The sequence below is a fragment of the Phaethon aethereus genome (assembly GCF_964289735.1).
Source record: "Phaethon aethereus genome assembly, chromosome: Z".
Taxonomy (NCBI): domain Eukaryota; kingdom Metazoa; phylum Chordata; class Aves; order Phaethontiformes; family Phaethontidae; genus Phaethon; species Phaethon aethereus.
In genome coordinates, this window is record NC_138577.1 from 11,907,479 (window position 1) to 11,934,537 (window position 27,059).

At 55.7% G+C, this 27,059-nt stretch overlaps 1 protein-coding gene across 1 annotated transcript; it reads right to left on the reverse strand.

The window, feature by feature from the left end:
- Positions 1 to 4,606: 4,606 nt before the first annotated feature.
- Positions 4,607 to 5,695, reverse strand: LOC309415769 (C-C motif chemokine 21-like; the record flags this gene model as incomplete). The annotated part of the gene is made up of 3 exons (XM_082013387.1): positions 4,607 to 4,775; positions 4,891 to 5,011; positions 5,629 to 5,695. The coding sequence occupies 3 exons, from the start codon at positions 5,693 to 5,695 to the stop codon at positions 4,607 to 4,609; spliced, it is 357 nt and encodes a 118-aa protein (XP_081869513.1).
- Between the last annotated feature and the right edge of the window lie 21,364 nt (positions 5,696 to 27,059).

Genomic DNA, 27,059 nt, shown 5'->3' on the forward strand with positions numbered 1-27,059 from the left:
ACATGCTGTGATGGCACCAAGATGGAAGTGGCCAGGTAGGATGACCCCAGCCCTGGCTCCATGACATCACGCCACATGTCCTCCTCTCTGCAACACCCCCAGGAGTTTCAGGAGGGGATGGCTGGGGAACAGCTTGGAGACCTGTGCAAAAAGCAACCCATCAGCAATTTACTTGCCATCTCCCATGTGGCTTGGCAGGAAGGATGCCTAGTAAGGCTGCAAACCAAACTCACCTGAGGACAGATCTAAAAGCACGTGGGATGTACCAAAACCCTTGGGGACTTCTTTCTTTCACTGCTCTGTTGGCTCCTAGACTGACACCAGCCAGAGGAGGCTGTGGGGTTCAAGATGGTCTGGTGCAGCTCTAGGACATGGCTTACGTTGGCCCCGCCACAGGACATCCTCAGAGGAGAGCAGATGCTCTTCTGCCACGCCTTGGCAAGCTGCAGCCCAGGAGCAGGTCTGCAACACCCAGTAGGGTGGGAGGGAAGTGGAGGGACCTGGGGGTCAGGGGAAGTGGAATGAGGACTAGCAGCATGAGGACACCCCAAAGCCAAAGGTCTCCAGCCAACCAAACAGAGGACATGGGAAGGAGGGCAACTTTGGAGCTACATGCAGGTGAAGAAAGGGTTGAGAGGAGGCTCTGGGCTGGGGACCTCTAGGACAGGATGAGTGCCAAGGGATGTCCAGGTCTTGGAAATACCTTGGGGCAGGAAGGTTGGGAGCCCCTATCACCCACCAGCCACTTCTGCACCTGCTCTCTGCTCTCAAGACCGTGGCAGACCCCAGGAGGGCAGTGTTGGTGGAGAGGGCACCAAAAAACACCTTGAAGCTTCCATTGGAAACCACAGCTCCTCTAGCACCTTTGCAAACAGCCCTTGGCACCCACGGGGCTGCTGCAGCATAGCTGGCTCCTGCTTCTCGGGAACAGCACGGGGCAGAGGGACAGAGCTGGTGCACATGTCTCCAGGTGAGCCTCGCTGGAGCTCAGCCCGGCGTTGCAGCCCCGCACGCTCCGTTGCCGGCACAAGCGCGGAGCACCGTCTGGCAGGCTAATGGCTTGAGCTAATCATTTGGCCGGAGTTCAAGACTTCCCTTTTCTTGGCCGCGCTCTGTGGTTTCTGTCTCGCCTGGCTACTTTCTGCTGTCACTGGAGCCTTTCTGCTCCAGGGTGGCCGAGCTCTCCTAACTTTTCGCTCTGCTTGACACGGTGCCAGCTTTCCTTCCTTCCCTGCAGACTGCCTGAGGGGGCTTGAACAGCCCTTGCACACCCGCTCCCCCGACGCTACCTTGCCTTTTGCATGTGGGGCAAAGCAGCGGGTTTGCCCTGCTGAGGGGTATGACTGTGTGAATGCTCCTCTGCTGCTTCACTGTCTTAGCACACCTTCTTTACATCACTTGTCTCACCCGGGCTCTGCGGATTCATCTCCTCCACGGGGAAGGGGTTTTGACCCCTGCTGTGCCCTCCAGATCCCAGCCCATCATCTCCGCCCTCAGCTTCTCACAAGGAATCTCCTCAGAGCTGTTTCCCTGGTGCCACCTCACCATGGCCAGCAAGAGGCTCCTACTAACCCCGACACCTTATTTTCCTTAGAAGCTTATTTTCCTTAGAAGCTTATTTTCCTTAGAAGCAGCATTCTGCAGTAAAGCTGGAAGCGGCGTGCAAACACCCGTGCGTGCGCAGGCACAGGCGCGCACGGGGCTGTGTTTGTGCATCCACGTCCATGCTCACGTGTGCCTTCCTGAGCAGGTGTCTGTGCCTGAGCACGGGACTAACTCCAGCGCTCCTCCTGCTTTTGGGTAAATTTTAGGGTAAATTAGAGCACCCCCATGGGAATGTCTTTTTAACCTGTTTTAGCCTAATGCCCACCTAGCATTTGAAGGGAAAAAAGACATCCCTGCGGTGTTTGCAGCAGCAGCCACAGAGCCACCGGGGTACGTTTCACACGCTGGCTCGCTCCTGCCGACTGCTTATGCTTTGCTGTTGGTGGCTGCACACATATTTGGCTGGGCCTCTTTTCTAGGGGGTTTTTGCAATTATTTCACAATCCCCTGACATCACGACCAGCCTGCAGAAGGCAGGGGCAGCCTCGCAGGGCTGGATACAGTGCGTCCCCAGAAAACCCAGCACTGCCTCCATCCTCCCACAGTAGCCCCAGCTGACTCCCAGTGCATGGGTGTCAGTTCCCAGACTCCCAGCAAAGCCGGGGCCAGAGGACAGCCTCATTAATGACTTGGTTTAATGCTGTTTTCCCAAAGCAGCCGGGAGCACAGAACCCCTGCTTTGAGCAAGCTGTGCTTGTCCAGCGAGGTTTGGAGTTGGAGGGAAAAGCTCCACAGAAGACACCACGTACAAAACTGTTTCGTGCCCCCATGTTTGCTGGCATCCCAGGAGCACTCCGCAGGGACGGGTGAGCAAACAGGCTGGCTTCACCTTGCTGGGCAACGCAGCTGCAGGAGAGGGGACTTGCATGGTCCCCCTCCCCTATGCCAGCAGCTCCCAGCCCCTGCACCCCAGGGATGCAGCACCCCGGGGGGCTGCAAAAGCCAAGACCTGGGGGATGATGGTGTGTGGGGCAGGAGACCAGTAACCCATGCAGCCCCTCCCACTCCACCAGAGTCCATCAACACAGCCAGAAGAAGTGAGTTTGGTTGTAAAGGATATATTTTATTGCCTCACATCCTGTCCAAAAGCCTGTCTGGCAGACGGCCGCATGCTCCCACATGGAGGAGAGGGCAGAACGGAGCCAGCTCAGTGTCTGTCCCGGACTCCAGACCGGTATCTTGGACTTCACAGTTTCTTTACACAGCCTTAAAATAGTAGACCTAAATGCCCACCTCATAAGCAATCAAGCCAGATAAATGTGCTTGATAGAAACACTCAGCTACAAGCTTTACTCCAGCCAACACACAGCCTTTGCTGATAGTGTTAAGCCCCGCAAATCCTATTACCGCAAATATATGACTTAATAGACCTTTACTGACCAAAGTCCACATCTGAAGCCTCTGCAAGCACATAGCACTGTGGCTGCGGCACAGCCCTTTATCTTGCTCCTTCTCAGCATGCTGGAGGGGTTTTGCAAGCGCAGGGGAGATGCCATTTCCCTGCCAGCCCTGTCACGGAGGTCTGTCCCCTCTCTGCTTGCAGTCTCACCTTATGGTGTCCTCGGGGTAGTGACTTCTCATTTTACTAAAGATTTGGGATAGAGCTGCTTTCAAACGGCTGCCACATGCCTGCAACGAATTTTGCAAAGTCTTCTATTCCCCCACCTGCACAGCCTCATGTGCATTTTTCACCATGTAGGCATTTCAGACTTGGGAAGAAAGTATATGAGAGTTTCTTCTTTTTCAGAAACTTAAGCATTTGGCTTAATAACGTCTGAATCTCTGACAACAGCAAAACCACGGGAGTTAGGTAGAAGGGTAAAATTCCACTAAAATGAACAATTTGTTCTGATTTCATTGCAATTTTTGTACCAAAAAAAAATATCAGAGGGACAAATCCTGACTATCTTTCTCCAAACTACAGTGCAACCCTGCACTATAAAAGCCAAAGGGAAAGCCTAGAACAGCCCACACATACAGACACACTGTCACCCCCACTGTCCCCAAATTCTCCATCTCAGCTGCTATTAATTGTCCTGCAAGGAAGCACCCAGGAAGCAGCCCCAGCAGGACCACAGGGATGAGGGACCTGCCTTGCACACCACAGCCCTGCAAGCTGAAAAGGAGCAAACAGGTGAGAGGGAAATGAAAAGCAGCCATCATTTATTTGGTAGAAAAATAAGAGCAATCTTCTAGAAAAGCCAGCCTGCAGCATAAAGGGTACTCTGTGAAGCACAAGGAGCCAGAAGCAGTGCTTTCCAGGAAGACTGAATGAAAGCACAGTCTTTAAATATAAATACAAATGTATAAAAACCCCCAAAAAAGTCATAGGAAAAGCTGCCATCCTGCCAAGCTACAGAAATCCCCTCCGGTGGGAAGGCTGCCCACTTCCCCCTTGGGGCTGCGGCTCAGCTCCCATACGTGTCCAAGTCCCCACGGGCCGTGGGGCGAGTGAGGACCTGGGTGTCCCCTGCTGCTGAGAGCCCCCAGCTGATGCAGGGGGTCCTGGCTGGGGAGATCTCTGCAGCGGGCATGGCAGTGCCGAGGGGGCTGCGGAGCAGAGGGCAGCCCCCTCGGCCAGCCCTGTCCTCGCCCCAGGGCTGGTGGGCGGGTGGGTGCTCTGTGGATGTCCATCGACGGGCGGTGGGTCGGTCATCAGTGGGGAAGGCATCCGTCCTGAGGAAGGGGAGGTGAGGAAGGCAAGGAGGAGGTGGTGAGATGGAGAGGGTCTCAGCAAGAGCACCCACCCCAGCCAGGGGCTGTTGCCTTGTGTGGTGTGCCTTGCCCATCCCCAAGCATTGCCTTGACCCAGCAGCTCCAGAAGGAAATCTGATTTTAAGGCAAGCACAGAGCAGGAGACCGCTGTGCCCTAAGCACCGCCATGCTGCAGCCACAGCGAGAGCCAGATGCCCCTCATCCCACAGTGAAGGATCTGGGATGGGGGGCCAGCACCCTCACCCTGCTGCTCCCTGCTCCCCCCGCCTACCTCTTCAGGCCTGACTTAGACCCGCTGCCGCTTCTGCCGCTTGGGTCTGCCCCTGGGGCGCGGGGACTGTCCCTTCTTGTCCTTCTTGTCACTCTTGACCTTCTTGTCCAGGTTCTGCATCAGCTTCTGGACAGCGGGGTCAGTGGGAGAGGCGCAGATTTTCTTGTTTCTCTTGGTGGTAAACCTGGGGGTGCAGGCAGAAAGGTTTGCCGGGGGTTGGGCAGGAGGAGGAGGTGGAGAGGGGGGGTTTGGTGGAGCCGAACTGCTCCGGGCGGTGCCGACTGCAGAGGGGTACTCACACGACGGCGCGCAGCAAACATCCCGACTCAGGTCCCTGGAGGCTGTAGGACTTCACCCAGCTGTTGGGGATGGCTCTCCGGCTGTTCTTCAGGCAGCAGTCGGAGGCTGAGCTGCCAATGCCTGGGAGCAAGGAGGGGATGTGGGATTTCAGACCCTGACCAAGCCAGGGCACCTTCCTGGCCCCGGGGGAGCCGAGCACGGCCGGCTGACGGCACAGGGCTTGCTTGGTGTCATTCACGGGAGAGGCGCTGGGGCAGCACATGGGGGTAGGTGCCCTCTTTGGCAGCGCCCTGGGGAGATCGAGTGGACCCCAGTGCTCGGCTGCAGGTTGGAGCCTTCCCCAGGGATACGTGACACCAATTTCACCACCTGCGGCGGGGAAACTGAGGCAGGGATGAGCTCCTTGCAAAGGGACTGTACCTCATTCTTCTGCCTGTGCTTTTCAGCTTGGGGTGCTGCTGCCCCAGCAGCCACGTGCACGCACCCGTGCTCCCAAGCCAAGCAAGCACGGCAAGCCGGTGCCACACGCTAGCCAGCTGCCCACGCACGCAGCCCCGCCTGCACACGGCTGCGCTGCAAACCCCACACCCGCAGCCACGCACGCACCCAAACACACCACAAACACCCCCCGTGCGCTGCGACCGCAGCACCCGGCACCCTGCGCAGACCCTGCCGAGCACCCACAGCCCTGGCCCCGGCCCACCCGCAGGCGGGCAGGAGGGCTTCGCGCCCCTCACCTTGAGCCCGGGCGAGGAGGAGGGTAGCAGCCAGCAGCAGCAGCGGCAGGAGGAGGCGCGGAGCCATGGCAGGTGCCGCGGGCACGGAGCTGGGCGAGGCTGGGGAGCAGGACGCACACTGCTGCCCTGCACCGAGGCTGCTCCTATTTATCTCTGGACGCTTTGCTTTCATTTTCGGACAGCTTGGCAGGCAGCCCGCCGGCCGGCTGAGGGCTGGGTGATGGAGAAGCGGGAGGGTGGGGGATTCCTGTAAGCCGCGAGCCCCCCTTTACGGATGCGTCCTGTCTTGTTCCCAAGCTTCCCATCACGGTGCGGGGTGCCAGGTGGGGTGTATGCCGGAGACACGGCCCCCATCATGGCTAGATGGGTTTGTGGGCTCCTGTTTCCTACCCGGTCTCACAACTTGCCTCTACCTGCTCTCGGAGGGTCAGGTGTTGCTGCTTGCCCGTTGGCTCCCCAGGCAGGGATTCTGGCAGGTGGCCAAGCCATTAGGGAAACCAAGGAGGCAATCTGTTCTGCTCCCCCACCTCGTGCTTTGCTCTGAGACAAGCCACCCACCCCTCACAGGAGAGAAGGGGCTCAGGGTTACCCCACATCCCAGACTCCTGAGCACCCCAGCTCTGTCTGGCTGCCTTGAGGATCTTCCCAAACAGCTGAACACATCTGTAGGGCTGGGATGTGCAAGGGCCAGGCTGCAAGTGGGGCTGGGGGAGATGGCACAGCCCACAGGTGGGTGCTGATACCAAGTTGTGGGAGCTGAGGATGAGTGGGCACCTCAACCCACTGGAGCAATAGGCTGACAGAAACCTCCTAAGGTTTAACACAGACAAGATGAGAAGTCCCATGGGCAGCATGGTGCTGTGGAGCTGGGCAGGTTGGGCATGGCTGGCAAGATGGGGGCCATGCAGAAGTGGACCTGGGGCAGCTGAACAGGAGCCTGCAGGGCACCCCTGTGGTGGCAAAGGCCACCCAAAGAGATGGCTGGACCAAACCCTGAGTTACCTGGTGTAACACTGGTCCTGCTCTGAGGAAGGAATGACCAGAGACCTCCACATTTTCATGCGATCACTAGAGCATGGTCTGGAAGAGAGCAAGGATGGAGGTTTCACAACTGCTTTGGGCAACCTGTTCCCGTGCTTGAAACGTTCTCACATTGAAAACATTTTCCCCACTATTTAACTGGAATTTCCCTTGATGCATGCAATGCCACTGCCTCTCACCCCCTCTGAGAAGAGCCAGGCCCTGGCATCTCTCCAGCCCCCCTGGGCAGCCCCCACCAGCAAGGAACCCCCTTTGCCATCCCAACCCCATCTTCACCATCCCACTGCTCACAGCCCCTCTTGGCCCACCCTGGCCTCCAGCTGCTCGGCCAGCCCTGGTGCCACTGCCCATGTCAGCCATGCCCTGGGAGACCTGGCGGGATGCAGAGCCCCAGCGGAGTCTACCCGATGCAGGTGGGGGCCAAGCCCCTTCCCAGGCCCCACTGCCTGCCACCTGGGGCGCAGCCCCAGGACTTTTCACTGGTTCCTGCTAAGGACCCTCATAAACAGTTATCAAGGGCAATGAGTAACCCGGGGGGAGACCAAAGTCCCGGCTGCCTTAGAAAGCAGAGCTGCGATACGATGCCCACACTCTTGCCCCGCTCAGTGGGGAGGGGGCAATGCTGGAGTCATGGTGGGGGGCCCACCATCAACTGCCCCGCAGACTTCTCTTGGGCAAGGGGACCAGCAAGCTGCAGCAGCTTCCTGCCTTCCTGCCCCCCCTTCCTGGGGCCGCGTGGGATCCAGGGCTGCGTGCCTGGGGCTTCCTCCATCGCTTGTGCAGAAGGGAAAGGGAGCTCCCACGCTGGAGCTCCCGGATGGGGGGAGGCCGCTCCCCACACGCTCATCCAGCAGCAATGTTGGTGTGGCCTCAGGCAGCAGCCCCAGGGCCATGCACCAGGCACAGGCTGTGGGCAGCAGCAGGTCGCTTGCGGGTGCACCTCCCCAGGGTACCTGGCAGCACGGGCAGCTGGTCCCTGGAGGCATCCTATGTGCTGTCACCCATCCCTCCAACCCCAAAGTACCCTGGCATCAGGACAGGGCAAGAAAAGGAGAGCCATGCTGGCATTTATCACCTTTCCAGCCCTTACCTGTGCAACCGCTCCAGGCAGCAGTGCCCAGGTGCTGAGCAGCTGGATGACCCCCCACCTTGGCACGGCTGGAACACTGTCCCTGTGCTGGAGAAGCTGGGGGAGCACTGATCCCATAGCCATCCACCCTGGTCAAGTCTCTGCCAGAGCCTGTGTGGTATCAGGACGTGATGTGGAGCGAGGGGACACATGTCATACATTGCCCCCAGCATAGACCAGTCCAGCCCAGAGCTCCCAGAGGAGCCCAGGAGAGCTCTGTGGTCCCAGCGCGGAGCCCAGACCCCTTCCTTGCCCAATTCCAGCTCCAGCCGCAGCAGCAGGCGCCTGGAAAGTCCCTGGCTCTCTGCGTGTTTTCAAGACACCGCAGCAGCGGCATGCTCTGGCCAGAGGCCAGCCCCAAGCACGGTCTGAGCTGCTGAGCAGGGTCAGGGCACGCGTCCCCTTCAGAGGCATCAGTCTTTGGCAACTCTCTGGCTGCTGTGGTCTGCACCCTGAAGAAAGCAGCCGGCTGAGCAGAACCTCGCTCCAGTCCTTCCAGGGAAGGTGGATTGGAGAGGACCCAGGAGGGAACAAACTAAGGGCAGGGGTAGTTGGCCATTGCTCTGGCTGAGCAATGCAACGCACCTGCATGCCTGAGCGGTAGGGCCCCACAGGAACCAGCCTGGGGGTCTGTGCCCCTTCTCCCCTCCTGCCTCCCTTCCCTCAGAGCCCCCCATTCACTCCTTCCTCTCCAAGTGCTCTGCTCCGTCACCTGTTCCCCCAGCCCAGGGAGAAAGCAGGGAGCTTCTGGCTATGAGAGAGGGGTGAGCATCCCTGTTTGCAGAGGGACTGCAAAGCAGACGGAACTTTTGGGATACAGAGGAGCTGCCGTGGGTGGTGGGTAGAGGCAAGGCTTTTTAGGGCACTCCAACACCAGCAGCCTCCAGCAGCCCCTCTGGCCAGGGATAATTCCTTTCATGCACCCGCATAAACCCATTTCTCTCCAGCTTGGGGTCCAGCAGCCACCAGCCTTTTCCTGGAGCTCAGAGGTGCAGGATGGTGGCAGACACAGGGAAGGGGACATAACCAGAGAGGGTGCCACTCTGCGATGCTACAGGGAACCCCTTTCTGGCCCCAGAGTCTGTGTCAGACAGTGTACAGAGCCTTTGCATCAGGGCTTCCTGCAATCGTGCCTCCAGCCACCCCCCTGCTCTGGCAGCCCAGCTCCACTCCTCTGTGCATCCCTGTGGTGGGGGGACCTCCAGACTGCAGGAAGAGGCAAGGGTGTCCTAGGCAGGGACTACAGTGTCCCTGCACACCAAGTGGGCAAAAACAGCAGGACCATAGCAAAGGTCACCAAACCGCCTCGCTTGTGAGCTTTTCCCAGGCAGTGAAACCACTGTGGCAGCTTGTAGGGACTCACTCAAGCCGCCATCCCAAATGCTTCCCATGTTTGCATCCTGCACCCCAGCACCAGAGCCTGGAGTTTGCCTATGAATGACTTCCCTGGCTTCCAACATTGCAGCTTCCTGGCATCTCACCCCGTAATGCCAGGTGATCCTCTGTCCTGACCCCTCAGCCCCTGCTCAGCCAGCGCTGGGCTGCCCTTCAGCCCCGCAAAAGCCCCCAGCTCTGTCCCGCTTAACCAGACAGCAGCATCTGCTCCCCGGGTGGCTTGAGGCTGGGACCAGAGGCTCGCCGGGTACACAGACGGACTGAAGGCATCAAGGGGAGCCAACCCGGGGGACTGGGAATTTCCAAATCCTTCTGGATGCTGCCTCCAAGTTAAAGTCACTGCTAACAGGAACAGGGTCGCGCAGCTCAGCTTAACCCGCTGACCAGCAAATTCCTTCCTGCAGAGGCCTCGATTCCCAGGACTCAGCGCAGAGGTAGTTTGCAAAGCCCAGCGTGGAAAACCCCCGTGGCTGGGAAGGGGAGCAGGCTGCCTGCCAGGCACACCATATAGAAACGCCGTATAGTGAAACGGTCCTCGGGAAGTGGGAAAGAATTGCTGGAAGCCGGCAGCACACGAGCCAGGCGGGCTCCCCACTGGCTGCTGTGCTGTACTCCGGCGTTCGGCGACCCTGATGGGAAGAGTGGGATGAGCATAACATGCTGGGAAGGTCAGGGAAGCCAGGAGTCCCCTCCCCGCAGACGGGTGCGGGAGCCAGCAGGGCTAGCAGAGGGTCTTCGGCCAGGAGAAGTTTTCCCCCCACACACGCACCCCAGGTGGAAATTTGGTTTCCCAGCTGGGTGTGGATGCAAGGATTTAGCCTTTTTGTTGCTAGCATGCCTGCAGAGTGGCTCAGCCGCTTTGGGGCAGGACAGGCTCGCCATGGGAAAATGTGCGAGGGGCCAGCGAGTGGGCTGAGAGGGACCCAGCGGGTCCTGCACTGTGGAAAGATGCCCTCTTCCGACAGTATCCTCTGCGCGGCATGCGGTGCTGCCCGTAGTGCTCCCTCAGCTCAAAATCACAGGACTGTGCAGGATCTGTCTCCCCGTGGAAAGCACGTGGTGGCTTTCAGCTTTCAGCCATCCTGATCCAGGCATTACCCAACACGCGGGGTCCCTTGGGATCGGGCCGTTGTGAGTGTGCACATTTGTCACGAGATACATTCAGTGCTGAAAAGCGTGACTGCTCAGACCCTGTCCCTCTGTGGCATGGCAGATACCTCCATGGGGTGGCTGAGGCTCGTGGTGGAAAGGGGACACGGTGAGAGGCTCCTGCTCTTGGCAGAGATGCTAGGCCATAGAGTGGGAGACACTGCAGGGAAGAGGGTTCAGCTGGTGTTTGCATAACCCTCCAAAAACTGTGCTCCTCTCAGCCAGTCCTCAGCCCTTTCAGTGGTCCAGCCCTCCCTCATCCACTGAGCAGCACATCAGTCCTCCATCCAGAAATCCCACGGTTCCTCTTACAGCAGCATCAAACTCGGTGGAAACCACTGGCGCCAACACAGCCTTCGTTGAAAGTGGAAATTTAACAAGTCATAAATCGTCTCACAGCAAAGCCAGCAGCAGCCCCCCAAAGCAAGGCATGGCGTGCGTGCCAGCCAAGCCGGGGGCTCGGCGCGGTTTGAAATGGACGGGTTGGCTGGGCTCCGTCCAGGCTGGGATGCGCATACGCAAACGCTTCATGCAAAGGCACCATCCTGGAGTGTGAATTCAGAGAGGCTCGAGAAGCTGCTGGGAATAAAGCTGGCTAAGTGTTGGCAGAGAGGAAACTGCTCCTTCCCCATCTTGGTGCTGAGAGACATCGGATTTTGTTCTTGACAGCAGGCAGAGCTGTGCTGCAGACGCCCGGCGTCCGCCCAGCAGCCTGCTCTGCCCCACACTTCTGGCACCAGCTCAGCTCCACAAGCTGGGGAGCCCGGGTCCAGCCTCTGGAGCAAACAGCAGCTGGCACATGCAGCAAGTTCATCAGGAGGGGAGAAATGGAGACCAAGAAATTAAAGACGGCCGAAGAGAAATGAAGCAAAACATCGAGAAGGCTCTGGAGAGTTTGCATAAGACATTGGAGGAACATGTAAATTAGGAACTGGATATGCTTCAGCCAAGACTGGAAAACACCAGGGAAGGGCTCTGCTCCCGGTGATGGCTCAGCTGGCCGCCCCAAACAGGGAAGCAACCACCCAACACAGAGGCAGCGGTGAAAAATGCAAAAAGCAGAGAAAGGAGATGAAGCCCCACAGGGCTAGGAGCTGCTGGGCATCAACACCAGGCAGAGACCACCAAGTTGCCTGCCAGTTTGGGTCATGAGCCCTCAGCATCTGGACTTGGCGTCAGAGGGAGCACCAGTGCCAGGAGGGTACCCAAATAGCATCCGGCTGAGCCCTTCCCAGCAGCCTGCACGGAAAGGAAACGGCTGCTGGAAGCACCGGGGGGCTCTAGGAGCCCAACTCCACAGTGGTTTGGTCTTGTCCTGCCCAGATATAATTAAAACCTAGGAAGAACTTATATACTCCATACTTAAATAGAACTGGTCATTAGCAGTAATTCAGAGTAGCAGGGTAGAGTGATGGACCTGTCAAAACCCTGCAAACCCTGCAAACCCTGACTCCAGCCTGGGGGCAGCGCTTGAAGACGTGAGGAGTGACCCGAGGCTCATTCTGGCACCCGTGCAGACAGGAGCAATGCCGAGCAGACGCATTGCACCACCAAGGAGACCTGCACTATGCAGAGCAACCTCCTCCCAGGCACAGACAGAGCAGGCGCTAACCCAGGTGCACCGAAGACCTGGGCAGTCAAGACTGGCCATCAAATTAATCTTCCAGAGGAGGCAGAGGAGAAGAGGCGCGCTCCAGAGTACAGGGAAAACAGTGTTTGGAGCTGGGACTCTGCTTGAGATGCCACAGCTGGCCGGCGAGCATCTTGCACTCTTGTTCGGCGGCAGGCTGCAGGCAGTGTGCGATGGGCTGGGAGCAGTGCAAGGGGCTGGGAATTCCCTTCGGGGCTGGGGGTCAGGCGAGACCACTGTTTACAGAGGGAGGAGCTGCAGGGCCAGAAGCTGGGAGACCTCCCGGCAGCATCTGCCTGGCAAAGCCCTGCGGAGCCTGCAATGGCAGATCTGGGAAAGTCACCCAGGCAGTTTGCAAGACTTTCCTGGAGGGTGCCTGCCTCAGGCCCCAGGAGGAAGGGGGGACACACCACCGTACCCAGCGATGGGTGCCATCCCAACGCCTGGGCAGCAGAGCAGATTACGTACGTTGCAGAGGCCTGGAGGAGCTCAGGGCTGCCAAGACGAGACTGAGCCCAGGCCCAGGCCCGTGTCCCCCAGAAGTGACTGACTGTGGTGGCAGTCACAAAGGGGAATTTCCACCCCGTGCAAGAACACTACAAGGGCTGCAGCCCCAAATTCCATCTGTGCAGGGCTCTGCTCCAGGCCCAAAGGTGACAGCTGCCACCCTTGCACACCGCTGCATGGCTGCACCAAGGCGAGGCGTGACAGAGTCAAGAAAGAGGCTTATGACACCAGTTGATACGGTTGGCATTACTCGATAGGCAGGGAGAGCATCCTCGGGACATGCTGCTGTCTCCATTGCCTACACAGCTACCTCCCACTGGACAGCAGATCCCTTAGACAAATACCACAGACCCTGAAGCCCCTCAGGACATTGTTCTGGCAAGATGTGGTCTATCCCATGCCCCTTGGGTTTCTCTCTCCACTCAGCAGGGAGATGAGGCCAGATTTAAATCTTCCCATGTGTTTCCAGATACAAATCATTCTCTGCCTGTTCCCATCTCTTCCCACTCTCTTCAGAGCCTTATCAGACTCAGGCTCAGTGCTGAACTGGGCAGGACATGTCCCACCAACAACTCAGCAGTGGCTTCATCCTCCCATCACAGTCCAGCAGTAGCACAGCTTTAACTTAAAAATAGGCTGATCTGCTGTAGTGGGTTAACCCCAGTAAGCAGCTAAACTTGCATTCCCCCTGCTAAGTGGGATGAGGGGGAGAATCAGAAGGGATTTTACTTTGAGATAAAAGAAAATTTAATAGGTAAAGCAAAAACTACATGCACAAGAAAAGCAAAATAAGGAATTAATTCACTACTTCCCATTGGCAGGCAGGTATTTAGCCACTTCCAGGAAAGCCTTTATCACACTGATGAAGTAAATACCCTCATCACATGTAGCGGTTACTTGGGAAGATAAATGCCATAACTCCAAACTTCCCCCTTCCTCCTTCTTTCCCCCAGCGTTTATTGCTGAGCATGACACCATGTGGTATGGGATATCCCTCTGGTCAGCTGGGGTCAGCTGTCCCACCTGTGTCCCCCTCCCCTTCTGGTGCACCCCCAGCTTACAGAAAAGGCTTTCTGTAAAGCTTTTCAATATCATTGAGACTGCACAAACACTGTTTGGCAATAACTAAAACACCCTTGTGTTATCAACACTGTTTTGGTCACAAATCCAAAGCACAGCACCGTACGAGCTACCATGAAGGAAACCAACTCTGTCCCAGACAAAAGCAATACAATTTCCACCCCTTATTCGATGCCATTTATGTTATGCTCAGGCCCCACACCATCCACTACAACCTCAATAACCATCACCCTCCTTCCTATCCTTTGATTTATACACAGGCATCATTCCCGTAGTCCATGGGCCACTCCTGTAAAATGTCCATAAAATGTCTATTGAGTTCATTTAGTCCATGACTCTGGGCCCCATCTGTTATGGTGGTCACTCAGGACAGGTGAGGCGCTGTGTTGCGTGGAGTTACTGGGCACCAAAGCCAGCTCAGGTCAGGTCACTGCTGCACTTGCACTGCTGCTTCTAAGGCTTGTCCTCCATTGGTTCAGGTGGTTCCTGCTATAGTAATTCCTATAACATGCAACTCATATCATGGGTTACCACAAGGTAAAGGTATACCCATTACAATCTGCACGTCCGGTCCCTATGGACCAGGCTATAAGGTCTAACAATGCAATGAACTCCTTCCCTTGCCCCTGCTCCATCATGGAATTATCCATCGGCCACAGTCCCTTCAGGGGAGAACTTGATCTAGCACGGCCTTATCTGTGGGCCACAATCTCTTAGGGGTGTTCTTGCTCCAGTGTGGCCTTACCCATGGGCCACAGTCTCTTCAGGAGTATACCTTCTGTGGTGTGGACTTATCCATGGCGACAGACACTTCAAGGTGTACACAGATATATCCACAGCCACATCCATGGCCACGGTCACCTTGGGGTGCACTTGCTCCCATGTGGACTCATCCATAGGTCACAGCCTCTTCAACTTGAGCTCACACCGATGTTCCAGCCTGTCCAGTACAGCAGCAGAGGAACAGCAGCAATGCTCTGGCCATCTGTCAGCCCAGGCGCATCGCCATTGCTGTTATCAAAATGTTCCCAGGTGCAGCAGAGTAAGATGATAAGCAGTACAGCAGTACGGCAAGCAGCAGAAGCAAAAAGCAGCCACTAAAGAGCACTAGACTTTAATATACAGTAAGGCAAGCAAGCTTCATGAGAAGCACAGGAGCCTGCTAATTAGTTGCTTAACAGCTATAACAGCTATAAATTTGGTCTTGCACACTCCAATCAAATCTATCATTATCTTGAACCCTTCAAGCTCCATGATGGGTGCCAAAAAGGACTCTATCCCAGCCAAAACCAGTACATCTGCCATACCGCACCTCAACACCTTGCTTTTCCATGGTTAGAGCTTCACCAGCCCTCTCCAACTCTGCTCATGACACTGTGGAAGCCCCAGGTGAGATGTAAGTACAAACCGCAAGACCCAACCTCCTTCTGCCGCTGAGACCAAAATACCAAATGATTTATTCTGATAGACGTGAAGGACAGAAGTAATGGTTATGTTCATCCTGTCTGACCAAACAAAGGCTAGGAGCTACCATCAGCTCAGCCCACTGTCATGACTGATCTGGTCAATTCCTTGTCTGTAAGCACAACCCAGATAGCCCTGCTGTCCAACATACTACCCGCTGTTGGTCATGCAGGTTGGCAACGATGAGGTTGCGCTAAGAAGCCCAAAGGCAGTCAAAAAGGACTTGAGAGCACTGGGGCGACTGGTCAATGGAGCGGGAGCGCAGGTAGTGTTTTCGTCAATCCCTTCAGTGACGGGGAAGAACGCTGAAAGGAACAGGAAAGCACACCTGATCAACACGTGGCTCAGGGGCTGGTGCCGTCGTCAGAATTTTGGGTTTTTTGACCACGGGGCGGTTTACACGGCACCGGGCCTCCTCGCAGCTGATGGAGCGCAACTGACGCCGAGGGGCAAAAGGATTCTTGCTCATGAGCTGGCAGGCCTCATTGAGAGGGCTTTAAACTAGATTTGGAGGGGGGAGGGGCTAAAACCGGGCTCACTAGAGTTAAACCTAGGGGTAGGTTCAACGTGCCAGAGTTGAAATCGATAGCCCGGCTCAGGTGCATCTACACCAATGCACGCAGCATGGGCACCAAACAGGAGGAGCTGGAAGCCATTGTGCAGCGCGACAGCTATGACGTAATTGCCATCACAGAAACATGGTGGGATGCTTCTCATGACTGGAGTGCTGCAATAGATGGCTATAAGCTCTTCCGAAGGGATAGGCAGGGAAGGAGAGGCGGTGGGGTGGCTCTGTATGTTAGGGAGTGTTTTGATTGCATAGAAATCGAAGATTGTGAAGACCAAGTAGAGTGCTTGTGGGTAAGGATGAGGGGGAAGGCCAATGAGGCAGACATCCTGCTGGGAGTCTGTTACAGGCCACCCAACCAGGATGAAGAGACGGATGAGGCATTCTATAAGCGACTGGCAGAGGTCTCGCATTCGCTGGCCCTTGTTCTTGTGGGGGACTTCAACCTACCGGACATCTGCTGGAAGTATAACATGGCAGAGAGGAAACAGTCTAGGAGGTTCCTGGAGTGTGTGGAGGATAACTTCCTGACACAGCTCGTGAGTGAGCCCACCAGGGGAGGTGCCTTACTGGACCTGCTGTTTACAAACAGAGAAGGACTGGTGAGAGATGTGGTGGTCGGAGGCCGTCTTGGGCTTAGCGACCACGACATGATAGAATTCTCGGTTGTGAGGGAAGTAAGGAGAGGGGTCAGCAAAACTGCTATCATGGACTTCCGGAGGGCAGACTTTGGCCTGTTCAGGTCACTGGTTGAGAGAGTCCCTTGGGAGACAGTCCTGAAGGACAAAGGGGTCCAGGAAGGCTGGACAGTCTTCAAGAAGGAAATCTTAAAGGCGCAGGAGCAGGCGGTCCCCATGTGCCGTAAGAGGAGCTGGCGGGGAAGGCCTGGCTGAACAGGGAGATTTTGCTGGGACTCAGGGAAAAGAGGAGAGTTTATCACCTCTGGAAGAAGGGGCAGGCAACTCACGAAGAGTACAAGGATCTCGTTAGGTCAAGCAGGGACAAAATTAGAAAGGCAAAAGCCCAGCTAGAGCTCAGTCTGGCCACAGTCGTAAAGGATAATAAAAAATGCTTCTACAAATATATTAACAACAAAAAGAGAGGCAAGGAGAATCTCCATCCCCTACTGGATATGGCGGGGAACGTTGTCTCCAAGGACGAGGACAAGGCTGAGGTACTTAATGCCTTCTTTGCCTCAGTCTTTAATAGCCAGTCCAGGTATCCGCAGGGTATTCAGCCCCCTGAGCTGGAAGATGGGGACGGAGAGCACAATGTACTCCTCATAATCCAGGAGGAAGCAGTCAAGGACATGCTAAGCCACCTGGACACCCACAAGTCTATGGGGCCTGATGAGATCCACCCGAGAGTACTGAGAGAGCTGGCGGAGGAGCTTGCCAAGCCACTCTCCATCATTTATGAGCAGTCCTGGTTAACAGGGGAGGTCCCAGAAGACTGGAGGCTTGCCAATGTGACGCCCGTCTACAAGAAAGGCCGGAAGGAGGATCCTGGGAACTACAGGCCTGTCAGCCTGACCTCTGTACCAGGGAAGATTATGGAGCGGTTGGTCTTGAGAGTGCTCACAGGGCACCTGCAGGACAACCAAGGGATCAGGCCCAGCCAGCATGGGTTCATGAAAGGCAGGTCCTGCTTGACCAACCTGATCTCCTTCTATGACCAGGTGACCCACCTAGTGGATGAGGGAAAGGCTGTGGACGTTGTCTACCTGGACTTTAGTAAAGCCTTTGACAGCGTCTCCCACAGCATTCTCCTGGAGAAACTGGCGGCTCGTGGCAGCCCGGCAGAAAGGGACCTGGGGGTGCTGGTTGACAGCCAGCTGAACATGAGCCGGCAGTGTGCCCAGGTGGCCAAGGCGGCCAACAGCGTCCTGGCCTGTATCAGGAATAGTGTGTCCAGCAGGAGTAGGGAAGTGATTGTGCCCCTGTACTCGGCACTGGTGAGCCCGCACCTTGAATCCTGTATTCAGTTTTGGGCCCCTCACTACAAGAAGGATGCTGAGGTGCTGGAGCGTGTCCAAAGAAGGGCAACGAAGCTGGTGAGGGGTCTGGAGCACAAGTCTTATGAGGAGCGGCTGAGGGAACTGGGGTTGTTTGGTCTGAAGAAAAGGAGGCTGAGAGGAGACCTTATCGCTCTCTACAACTACCTGAAAGGGGGTTGTGGCGACGAGGGTGTTGGTCTCTTCTCCCAAGTAACTAGTGATAGGACAAGAGGAAATGGCCTCAAGTTGCGCCAGGGGAGGTTTAGATTGGATATTAGGAAAAATTTCTTCACTGAGAGAGTGGTCAGGCATTGGAACAGGCTGCCCAGGGAGGTGGTGGAGTCGCCATCTCTGGAAGTGTTCAAAAAACGTGTGGATGTGGCGCTTCAGGACATGGTTTAGGGGACATGGTGGCGCTGGATTAATGGTTGGACTTGATGATCTTAAAGGTCCTTTCCAACCTAGTGATTCTGTGATTCTGTGATATGTCCAGCCTCAATAGTTTCAGCAGCCAAAATAATAACCTCTACTTACAAAATGTGTGGCTGGCACAAATGGTGGGAAATCACAAACAGGGCATTGGAGTTGATGTACCCTTGTGCATACGTACATCAGCAGACCACTGCTGACACCATCCAGTTCCGGAGTTAGCCTTTCAGAAAAAAAATGGATAAGGCTTTGAAAAAAGGATGAGGAGGGATTTACTAAGAGATTTTAAAGAGCCTGATGTGGCATATCCAAGCCAGAATCCCTGCTTCATAGCAGTGCGGAAACTTTAATACATGTCTCTAGCAGGGCAGGATTCTGGTGTGCAGCCCTCACTGGCACCCACTTTGTGTCCCACCAGATTTACCCCTCAACACTACTCATCAGGCACCTTTACTGACTCAAAGCTGCAGGTCCAGACCAGAGCACAGTAAGCAGTTGTCTGTCACTTTGGTTGGCCGTGGCCAACAGTCTATTCCCCACAGTAATTGAGATTATGACCTCTCTCATGTCTACAACATCCAGTTTCCCTGAGGAACACCCCACAAGACAAGAAAGTTTAAATACACCCTCCACCCTTTATATCACAAGGAAATCCCAGAATGGGCAGGAGGCACCCCTGGCCTTCCCAGGAATGGAGAGCTGGTGGCACTTGCGGATGTTGTGGAGCATTTCCAAAGACCCTAGCAAGCCCCAGGCTGCTCTGGGGATGCCATCAGGTCAGAACTCAGGATGAACCTGACCTGCATGTCCATGCTGCCCCTGCGCTCCCAAATCATGAGCTGCTTCTCACTCCACAAGACCGAGTTGCCCTGGAAAAAGAATCTCAGCCAAAAAACAGTGAGGAAGCTGGCATCTCTTCTGAAGAAGAGCCCAAACCCTTCCCTTCTGATCTGGTATGATGAACAGGCAATCTTCCTTGGCCCATCTGGTACTTCCCACAGCCCAGAGTTGCTCTGTCCTGATGTGTGTCCTGCCTCCATCCTTGTGATGTGTATCCAAGAGCCTTGGCAGGCGGATGCTGCCGGGAGGTCTCCCGGCTTCTGGCCCTCACTGTAAACAGTGGTCTTGCCTGATCCCCAGCCCCAAAGGGAATTTCCAACCCCTTGCACTGTTCCCAGCCCATCGCACACCACCTGCAGCTTCCCACCAAACAAAAGAGCACAAGATGCTCACCAGACGGCTGTGGCATCTCAAGCAGAGTCCCAACTCCAAGCATTTTTCCTTGTACTCTGGAGTGTGCCTCTTCCCCCCTGCCCCCCCTTAGAGACCAGTTCAATGTGACACATGAGGCTCTTTCCCCTTTGCAGAGGGCGATGGAGACAGCAAGATGGACCTAATGCAGCCAGGGCTGTTGTGGCATGTTGACACTGGATAGAGGAACATCCCTGTGCACTCAAAGAAGATCTACCTCTGGTAGATCTTGGTTGAGTGGCTCTGCACACACCCATGGGGCCCTGCACTCTGTGTGCTCTGAAGGTCTGACTCCCCATCTTAGGACCAGAGGTCCCATCCCTGCCTCCCCCGATGGGTCCTGTCTGGACACCTTGGCAGCAGAGCAGACCCTGCATGTTGCAGAGGTCTGGAGAAGCTCAAGGCTGCCAAGATGAGATTCAGACCAGATCATGCCCCACGTATCCCAACAGCAATTGACTGTGGTTGCAATCACGAAGGGGATTTTGCACCCCCAGGAAGACCATAAGGGCTATGGCCCTAATTCCCATCTGCACAGGGCTCTGCTCCAGTACCAAAGGTCTTTGTGAAGAGTTGCCAGCATTGCAAAATAACAGCCTTGCTTGGAGGGAGAGGGGGAAGATGTATAAACCAGCAGCAGAGGACTGTGTGCCACTTCAGTGCCGAAAGCTCTGGGGTTGATCCTGCTCTCTTTGTATTTGCCTTGTGCTCCCACCTCTGAGGGCCTGCAAGCCCAGAGCCCAGCTCCCCTCGCCAGCTGCATGACAGCTGCCCAGTGAAAGGACCTTTGCACGGCCTGGAAAACCAAAAGCCAAAGCATCTCCTCTCCTCGCCACATAACGTAGCATCCCTTTGTGATCCAACAGCCAAAGCTTTGTGGACAGAGAAAGAAACTCAATGCTGGAGCTACATCCGAGAGCAGAAGAGGTGGGGAGCAAAGTTCAGAGCATCTCCTGCTGCTTTCCAGGTGGGCACGGACAGAGGGTATGGTTACCCATGATGCTGGCGGTGCTACAGGGTTCAGAGCTGCAGGAAAGGGGCTTCAGACCCCACACAGACACCCTTTTATTTGTCCGATGCCTCTGTTATCATGGAAAGGGGCACCACATCCTTTTTTGACAAAGCAGGATTTCTTCTGAAGTACCATCTGTATTTTCCTTTCCAAACAGTAAGACGCCACCAGCCCCACAGCTACTCTTGCCAAAGGGGTGACAGCACTCAGGGGCAGGGAATGAGGGCACAAGCCTCAGCACAGCCCCACCACAGTCGGGCAGGATGCCCTGAACCCCCCTGGGGTGCCGGACCCCCCGTCTTCATCCGCTCCTCTCTGCAGTATCTCCGGGGAGGTTGTGCGTCCCCATCCAGCTGGCTCACCCTGTGCCAGGGCAGCAAGAGCACACATAAAGATTGGTCTAAGCAGGTTTGGGGAGAGAGTTCGGAGCATAAACGCAAAGGCCGGGTAGCGTGTTTACAACCGAAAGCACACAAAACGCTCTACTCTCCAAAAGGGGAGCCTGGAACAGCCAGGGCGGATGGCCAACCTTGCACCTCTGCGTGGCTCCAGCTTCTCATGCAAGTAACCTCAGCTCGCGGGACCCCCACCTCCCGTCATCAGGTCCCATCACGCTAACCGCATCTCCTCCCTGTCTCTCATTGGGTGCCTTTTCATCTCCTGTCCTCCTGACGTTAGCCTCTTCGCCTGGGACAATAGATCTCCCCAGAACCTGTTGAAATTTGCAATCACTTGTGTATCACAGGGAATTAAAAGATTAAGTGTATCTCCAGGCTGCCGAGCCTGAGCTCAGCATCCAGCTGAGATCACACACAGCCGCTTTGGCTAGAGCACTGCAAAGATAAGGATAATGCTCCAAACATTCAAGCAGCTCTCGGAGGTCAAGTCACTCTCCCCTCCCACTGGATGTTATCTGCCTTGGGGATCTCCTGGGTCACACACAGATTTCAGGAAAAAATCCCGTCTTATTTAAAAACATTTGATTGCCAGAGATGTCCTCCAGCTTGGGGATGTGCTGGGGGCTCACTGTCTCTCCAGGCATGTGCACCACCTTTTGGGTCACCCCTGTACCCCTGTCCAATATTGGCATAACATTTTCTTCTAAATCTTCTGGAAATCCCCGCTGTCCCAAGACTTGGCCAGTGCCTGTGCTCAGCACGCTTTGCTGGAATAGGCATTTTATATATGCTAAAGTGAGTGATGCAGGACATTAGAAGAGCTCTTCTGGGGTGGGCACAACCCATATGAGATTGTACTCCCAAATCTCCCTTCGAGGACCTCCCTGAAACGACGTGGTGGGTCTGTCCACCTCTACCGCAGTTCCTTGGCTGTGAGCAACCATGCTGGCCCTGAGCTGCCCGAGAAGAGCTGGGCGCAGAAAACTACATTTGGGGGACCTGTAGCCCGAGCCCCCTGCCAAACCCTCCGGGGGATCGGCAGCATCCCTTGTGGGTGTCCACACGGGCAGCAATGCCTCCCTGCCCCAGAGCAATCTCACAGTTGTCCATGGTCTGCACTGCACAGGGCAAAGTCTGGGCAACCCAGTCGTCTCCTCCAGCCTTAAACACCAAACCATGCAAGCAGAGGCCCAGAGGAAAAAGAAACAAGGGGTGATGTGGCACCCACACCTTCCTCTGTCCTCACGGCACAGCCAGGGCTCATCTACCCATCCCTGGCTGCCAGACCATCTGGTGACCAAAGCCACCAGCACACCACACACTGCCCAGGCCCCTTCGCATCTCCCACTCCGAAGATGCCCCCATAAAAATCTCTCCTTCCAGTCCCTCAGCACTAAACACAACACAGTACAATTTCTGGGAAGCTCTGGATCTCACATGTGTTTGTCCCACTTCCCAGGCTCCCCAGCTGCCCAGCTGCTCCTTTCCATTTCAGCTAATCACAGAGATTAAGGCAAAGACCCAGCCTGGAAGGTCTGCAAACAGTTCCAGCCTGTTTCTGCAAACAGTTTTTGCAGCCACACTCCCGCACAAAAGCTCACGGGCTAACAAACCCTGTGGCATCGTGCAGGGAACTCCCAAGAAGAGCTCGGTGCTCAGCCAGCCCCGCCAGGAGCCAGCCACCAGCTGGGGTGCACGGCAAGCCACAGAGCCACCAGGCACAGGTCCTTCAGAGGAGAAGCGAAGGGAGCCGGCAAGGCTGGAGGAGAGGTTCCTGCCAGAGAGAAGACTCATGTCCAGAGCACACCTCACCACACAGCCTGGGTCCCGGTGTTCCCTGTTCCCTCAAGAAGTCTTCCCAGCTGCCACCTCCATCCTCCCGAGCACTCTGGCACGCTGACCCCCTCGGGGTGCGGGCACCCACTGCCCCGGCAGGGCACAGCCGAGCTGAGCCCCCAGCCCAGGGCGGAGGGGACCCTCCATCCCACTCCTCCCAGCCAGAGGCCCCTCTCCTCCCGCTGCCCCGTGGCTGCAGGCAGTAGCTGCTGGATGGAGCTGTTCATCACTCGATTGACTCCAGATTTTGCAGCCTTCGAACTCTCATGGCCAGGAGACTCCAAGCCAACGTGACAGAGGAGCCATCCTGCACCTGTCCAGCTGTGTGGTGAGGTCTGTGCAGCCACCCATCGAGCAAGCTGCTGTCCCTGTCAAAGTAAACAGCTTGTCCTCCCTCTACCAACAAGCTCGAGGATCTCTTTGAACCCCCAGACCCTCTGTAGCCCCATGTTTACCACTGTATGAAGCAAGCAGCTTGCAGCTGGCCTCGCTGTGACTGCCGGGGGAAAGAAGGGGGTGCAACCATCTAGGGGTCCCAATGGACTGCAGTATATGATGGATAGTTGATAAACATGTCCCTTCCCAGCCGTTCAGCGCTGAGTCCCAAGGGACGGATGTGCGGGGGAGCTGGAGCCAGATGGTTCCGTAAGAGGGGATTCTGGTTGAAATACAGTTTTCCCCCAGCATGGTGGGGAAGGTCCCCCAGTATCGCTGCTTTTGCGGTGAGGAAGGTATTTCCTTAGGCAGTTTGCCTGGAAGAGCATGACAGTGGGCTAAAATGCACTGCCCCGATGCCCATGTGCTTTGGGGACCCAGGGACGCTGACGTGCCAACACCAGGGCAGTAGCAGAGCATGCAGCCCCTTTCCCTGGCAATGCAGGCGCCTGAGCCAGCCTGTCCAGCTCCAGGCACGTCAAATGGGGAGGTCTGTCCTCCTCTCCTTCCCCTCCCTGCCACTAGCCCCCTCATCCTCCTCAGCCCAGCACAGTGCAAGGCTGGGGGGATTTACAGCAGGCTCGAGTGGCTGCAGACCTTTGGCCCGCCAGTGAGGGGTTTTGAAGGCAGGCAAGGGGCAACGCTCGCACTGTTGCAAAGCAGAAAGCTTAGGCTACGCACGGCTGGATGTTGGCAGGGCACAAGGTGAGCAGGACCCGTGGTAGCCCTGGGAGCAGCAATCTGAACAACCCAGGTGCAGGGAGCCTGCCGGCTGTCCCATCTGCAGCATCTCAGCTCGGGAAGATCCCATCCCCTTCTCGGCACGGCCAGGCGTTCCCCGGGTGAAGTCTTCCAGGCATGACAGCCCTGAGCGTTTGCTGATAATACAAACAGGACAACTTGGACCCAAAACCTGGTCAGTGAAACCAGAAACATTGCTTATATTTATGGAGGGGAGATTTTGAGACAAACAGTTTAATTAACTGAGGAGCACAATTGGAGGGAGAAACAAGAAAAGTACTTTCAATTCTCCTTTTTTTTTTTTTTTTTTTGTAATAAGCATGTTACTGAAATGCACGTGGGTGAAACACATGTGTTTTCCAGCCAGAAGGGCTGCCAGAGGAGCACTGGGGACCCCGCACTGACCAGGGGACCCTGAGAACCTGCAGCACTGTTGAATGTCCTTGCCGTGAACCATGGTGAGAGAGGCAACTGTTTCTCATTAGTCAGGAGGACAAAAGTGTCCAAGCAAATCACAGGGACATGACCAGACACAGAAGCTTTTTGGGTGACTAACTGGGTGAGGGGCAAGGGAGGATAAAATGAGCAAGAGGAGAGCACATAGACCCGATTTCTCATCTCCGTGACAGAGTGGCAGGGGCTGTTGGGCAGAGAGAAACTGTGGTGGCCATACAGTTTGTCTCTTTCCCTGCTGGTTTCTCCACAGTCGCAGCTCCCGGTCTCTCAGCACCTCAACCACAGGGATCACCTATTGCTGCAGGAAAGCCTCTTGCATTGGTATCTCCTGATTTATTACTACAACGGCCTTGGAGCAGCAGTCTCCTCCTGAGCAGCGCTCGGACTGCAGTGACATCACTGGGACATCACCACATCTGCTGATAAATTGCATGCACGCTCCCTCGCATGCTTTCGAGCCAGGCCAGCTAGCGCCGAGCTAAGTGCACGGGGGTGAGCAGGATCAGGGACCATCCTTGAGGGATGGGGGATGCGGCCGCTCTGTCCGGGGGCAAGAAAGCTTGGCCCCAGACTGCTCCCTACCAGCTGGCCAAGGTGCTTGGTAGCCTTCCCGCGCACACTTAATCAGCTTGTCCAGCGGTGGCCTCATTAATCACTGACGGACACGGGTCCCACCAGGGGCTGAGACAGCCCAGCCAGCTTCCTTCCACTGTGCATCCCGCACGTTCCCTGATTTACACCCTCCCAGCTCTGAAACGTAGGAGTAACCTCGTGCCCTGCTCTGTTCCCAAGGCGGACGTCAGCTTCCCATTGCTTTTTCCCCCGAAGGCAGCTCTGGCCCCTGGTCTCCCGAGCAGCTTGGCACCCAGCCTCAGGGCATGCCCTGCGTGGGACACCCCTGCTCCACGCCGCTCTCAGACCCTTGCCCCGCACCCCTCTGCATGAGGCCAAAGCGTTTACAAACAGTTTCCAAGCAGCTCCATTAATTTCCCCTCTCCCATCTCCTTCAGACCTGGCAGAAGAGCTTATTGAGATGAGTCTGAATCCAGAAGGAAATGCTAGAAATTGGCTTCAGTTCTTATCTGAGTTCCTCTGATGACTCAGGCTGCTTGGTCCCGTTCTTCTCCACCAGCTCCAAGAGCCTTGTGCTCCAAGCAGGTCCTTGCCAAGATCAACTCATCTCCAGGCTCAGACCAGGCAACAGGGACTGCAGAGGGTAGAGCAGGCTTTCCTCCCACCAACCATAGGGCAGTCATTTCACAGAGTCACAGAATCATTAAGATTGGAAAAGACCTTTAAGACCAACAAGTCCAACCATCAACCCAACACCACCATGCCCACTAAACCATATCCTGAATTGCCTTTTCTACACGTTTTTTGAAATCCTTCCAGTGATGAAAGGATTTCTCCAGCCTTCCCCCATCCTTCCTTCAGGCTCCCTCTGCCCAAGACCATCCTCAGCTGCTGATCTCTCCAGTCTCCTATTCCCTTCACAGACTCACATATCCATTCTGTGGACTCACAAACCAAACTAGGTCTTAAGTCCAACCTCCCATCCAAAGCATGGGCAGCGGTGAGATCAAACCAGGTTGCACAGGACTTTGCCCATCTGCATCTTGAAAACCTCCAGTGCTGGAGATCCTACTACCTCTCCAGGCCCCTTTTCAAACACGTGACTCTGCCTGGGGGGAAGAAGTTCCCCAGGATACAAGCTAGATCACTGTCTCTCATCCCCCCAGTATGCACTTCCACTAAAAGCCTGGCTCAATCTTCTCAATAATCTCCTCAGAGATGCTGGGTCTCCCCAAAACCCATCCTTCTCAAGGCTGGATAAGCCCAGCTCCTCCAGCCTCTCCTTGCAGGGCAGGAGCTCGAGCACCCACCATTTCAGGGGCCCCCTCTGAACTTGCTCCTGTTTATCAATGTCTCTCCTGTACTGGGGGGGTGAAACCTGGTCGCAGTACCCTGATGTGGTATAATGAGCGCTCAGCAGAGCAGGATCATCACTTCCCGAGGTCAGCAGGAAAAAGCTGAGGCCTTCTGCCTTTCAGCAACTCAAGTGCATTGCAAAACTATTGCTCCAGCTGCCTTGAAATGAGGATCAGGTCCCGTGTGCCTGAAGAACTTGGGGACGATGCCCAGCCCAGCACCAGCCTCGCGTTTCTGCATTGCCCAAATCCTCACAGGACAAGGCAGTGGAGGAAGCCTTTTGCAGACAACAGATCTGGAAAAGAAACAGGTTCCCCGGCTCTCTGGATGTCTGTGGGGTTGGAGCAGCTGCAGGATAGCTGCAGGGTGCATTTTCCACAGCCTTGGAGAGCCTACGGCCAGAGGGAGCCATCAGATCAGCTTCTCACACCTCCTGCACGACCACAGCCCTGAGCCTTGCTGGCAGCTACATAGCTACCCAGTCCTTGCAATGTTTTATGGATTTCACCTACACCCCATTTCCCATCATGCTGAATACTATCAAGTCCAGAACTGGTCCCGGAGGAACAGGCTGGCAGGTGCCACTTCCCTGCAGATGGCTGCCTGTGCCTGGGGTCCCACACGCTGTCCCGGATCATCTCCTGCCCCTCCTCAGCTCAGGGCAAGCTGGAGTCCCCAGACTGCCACAGGGACCCCCACCTCCACTGTGCTTCCTAGGCTACCTGTAATACCCTTCACAGCACAGGGAAGGACAAGAAACGGCAGCACAGCTTGCAAACAAGATTACAAGAGGTCTCTGAGTTTAAATTGTGCAAACGTCACAGAATCTGCAAAAAGCTGCAGAATGGACAAAGTCGGAAGCTATTCTGGAAACTTTGTTTTGTGAGATAGGTCAACAAGAAGCTGTGACTAAGCAAATATAGGATGTTTTCTTCGTGGAGGGCAATTCATCAGGCTGGTGATCATCCCTCTGAAGGGCCACAGA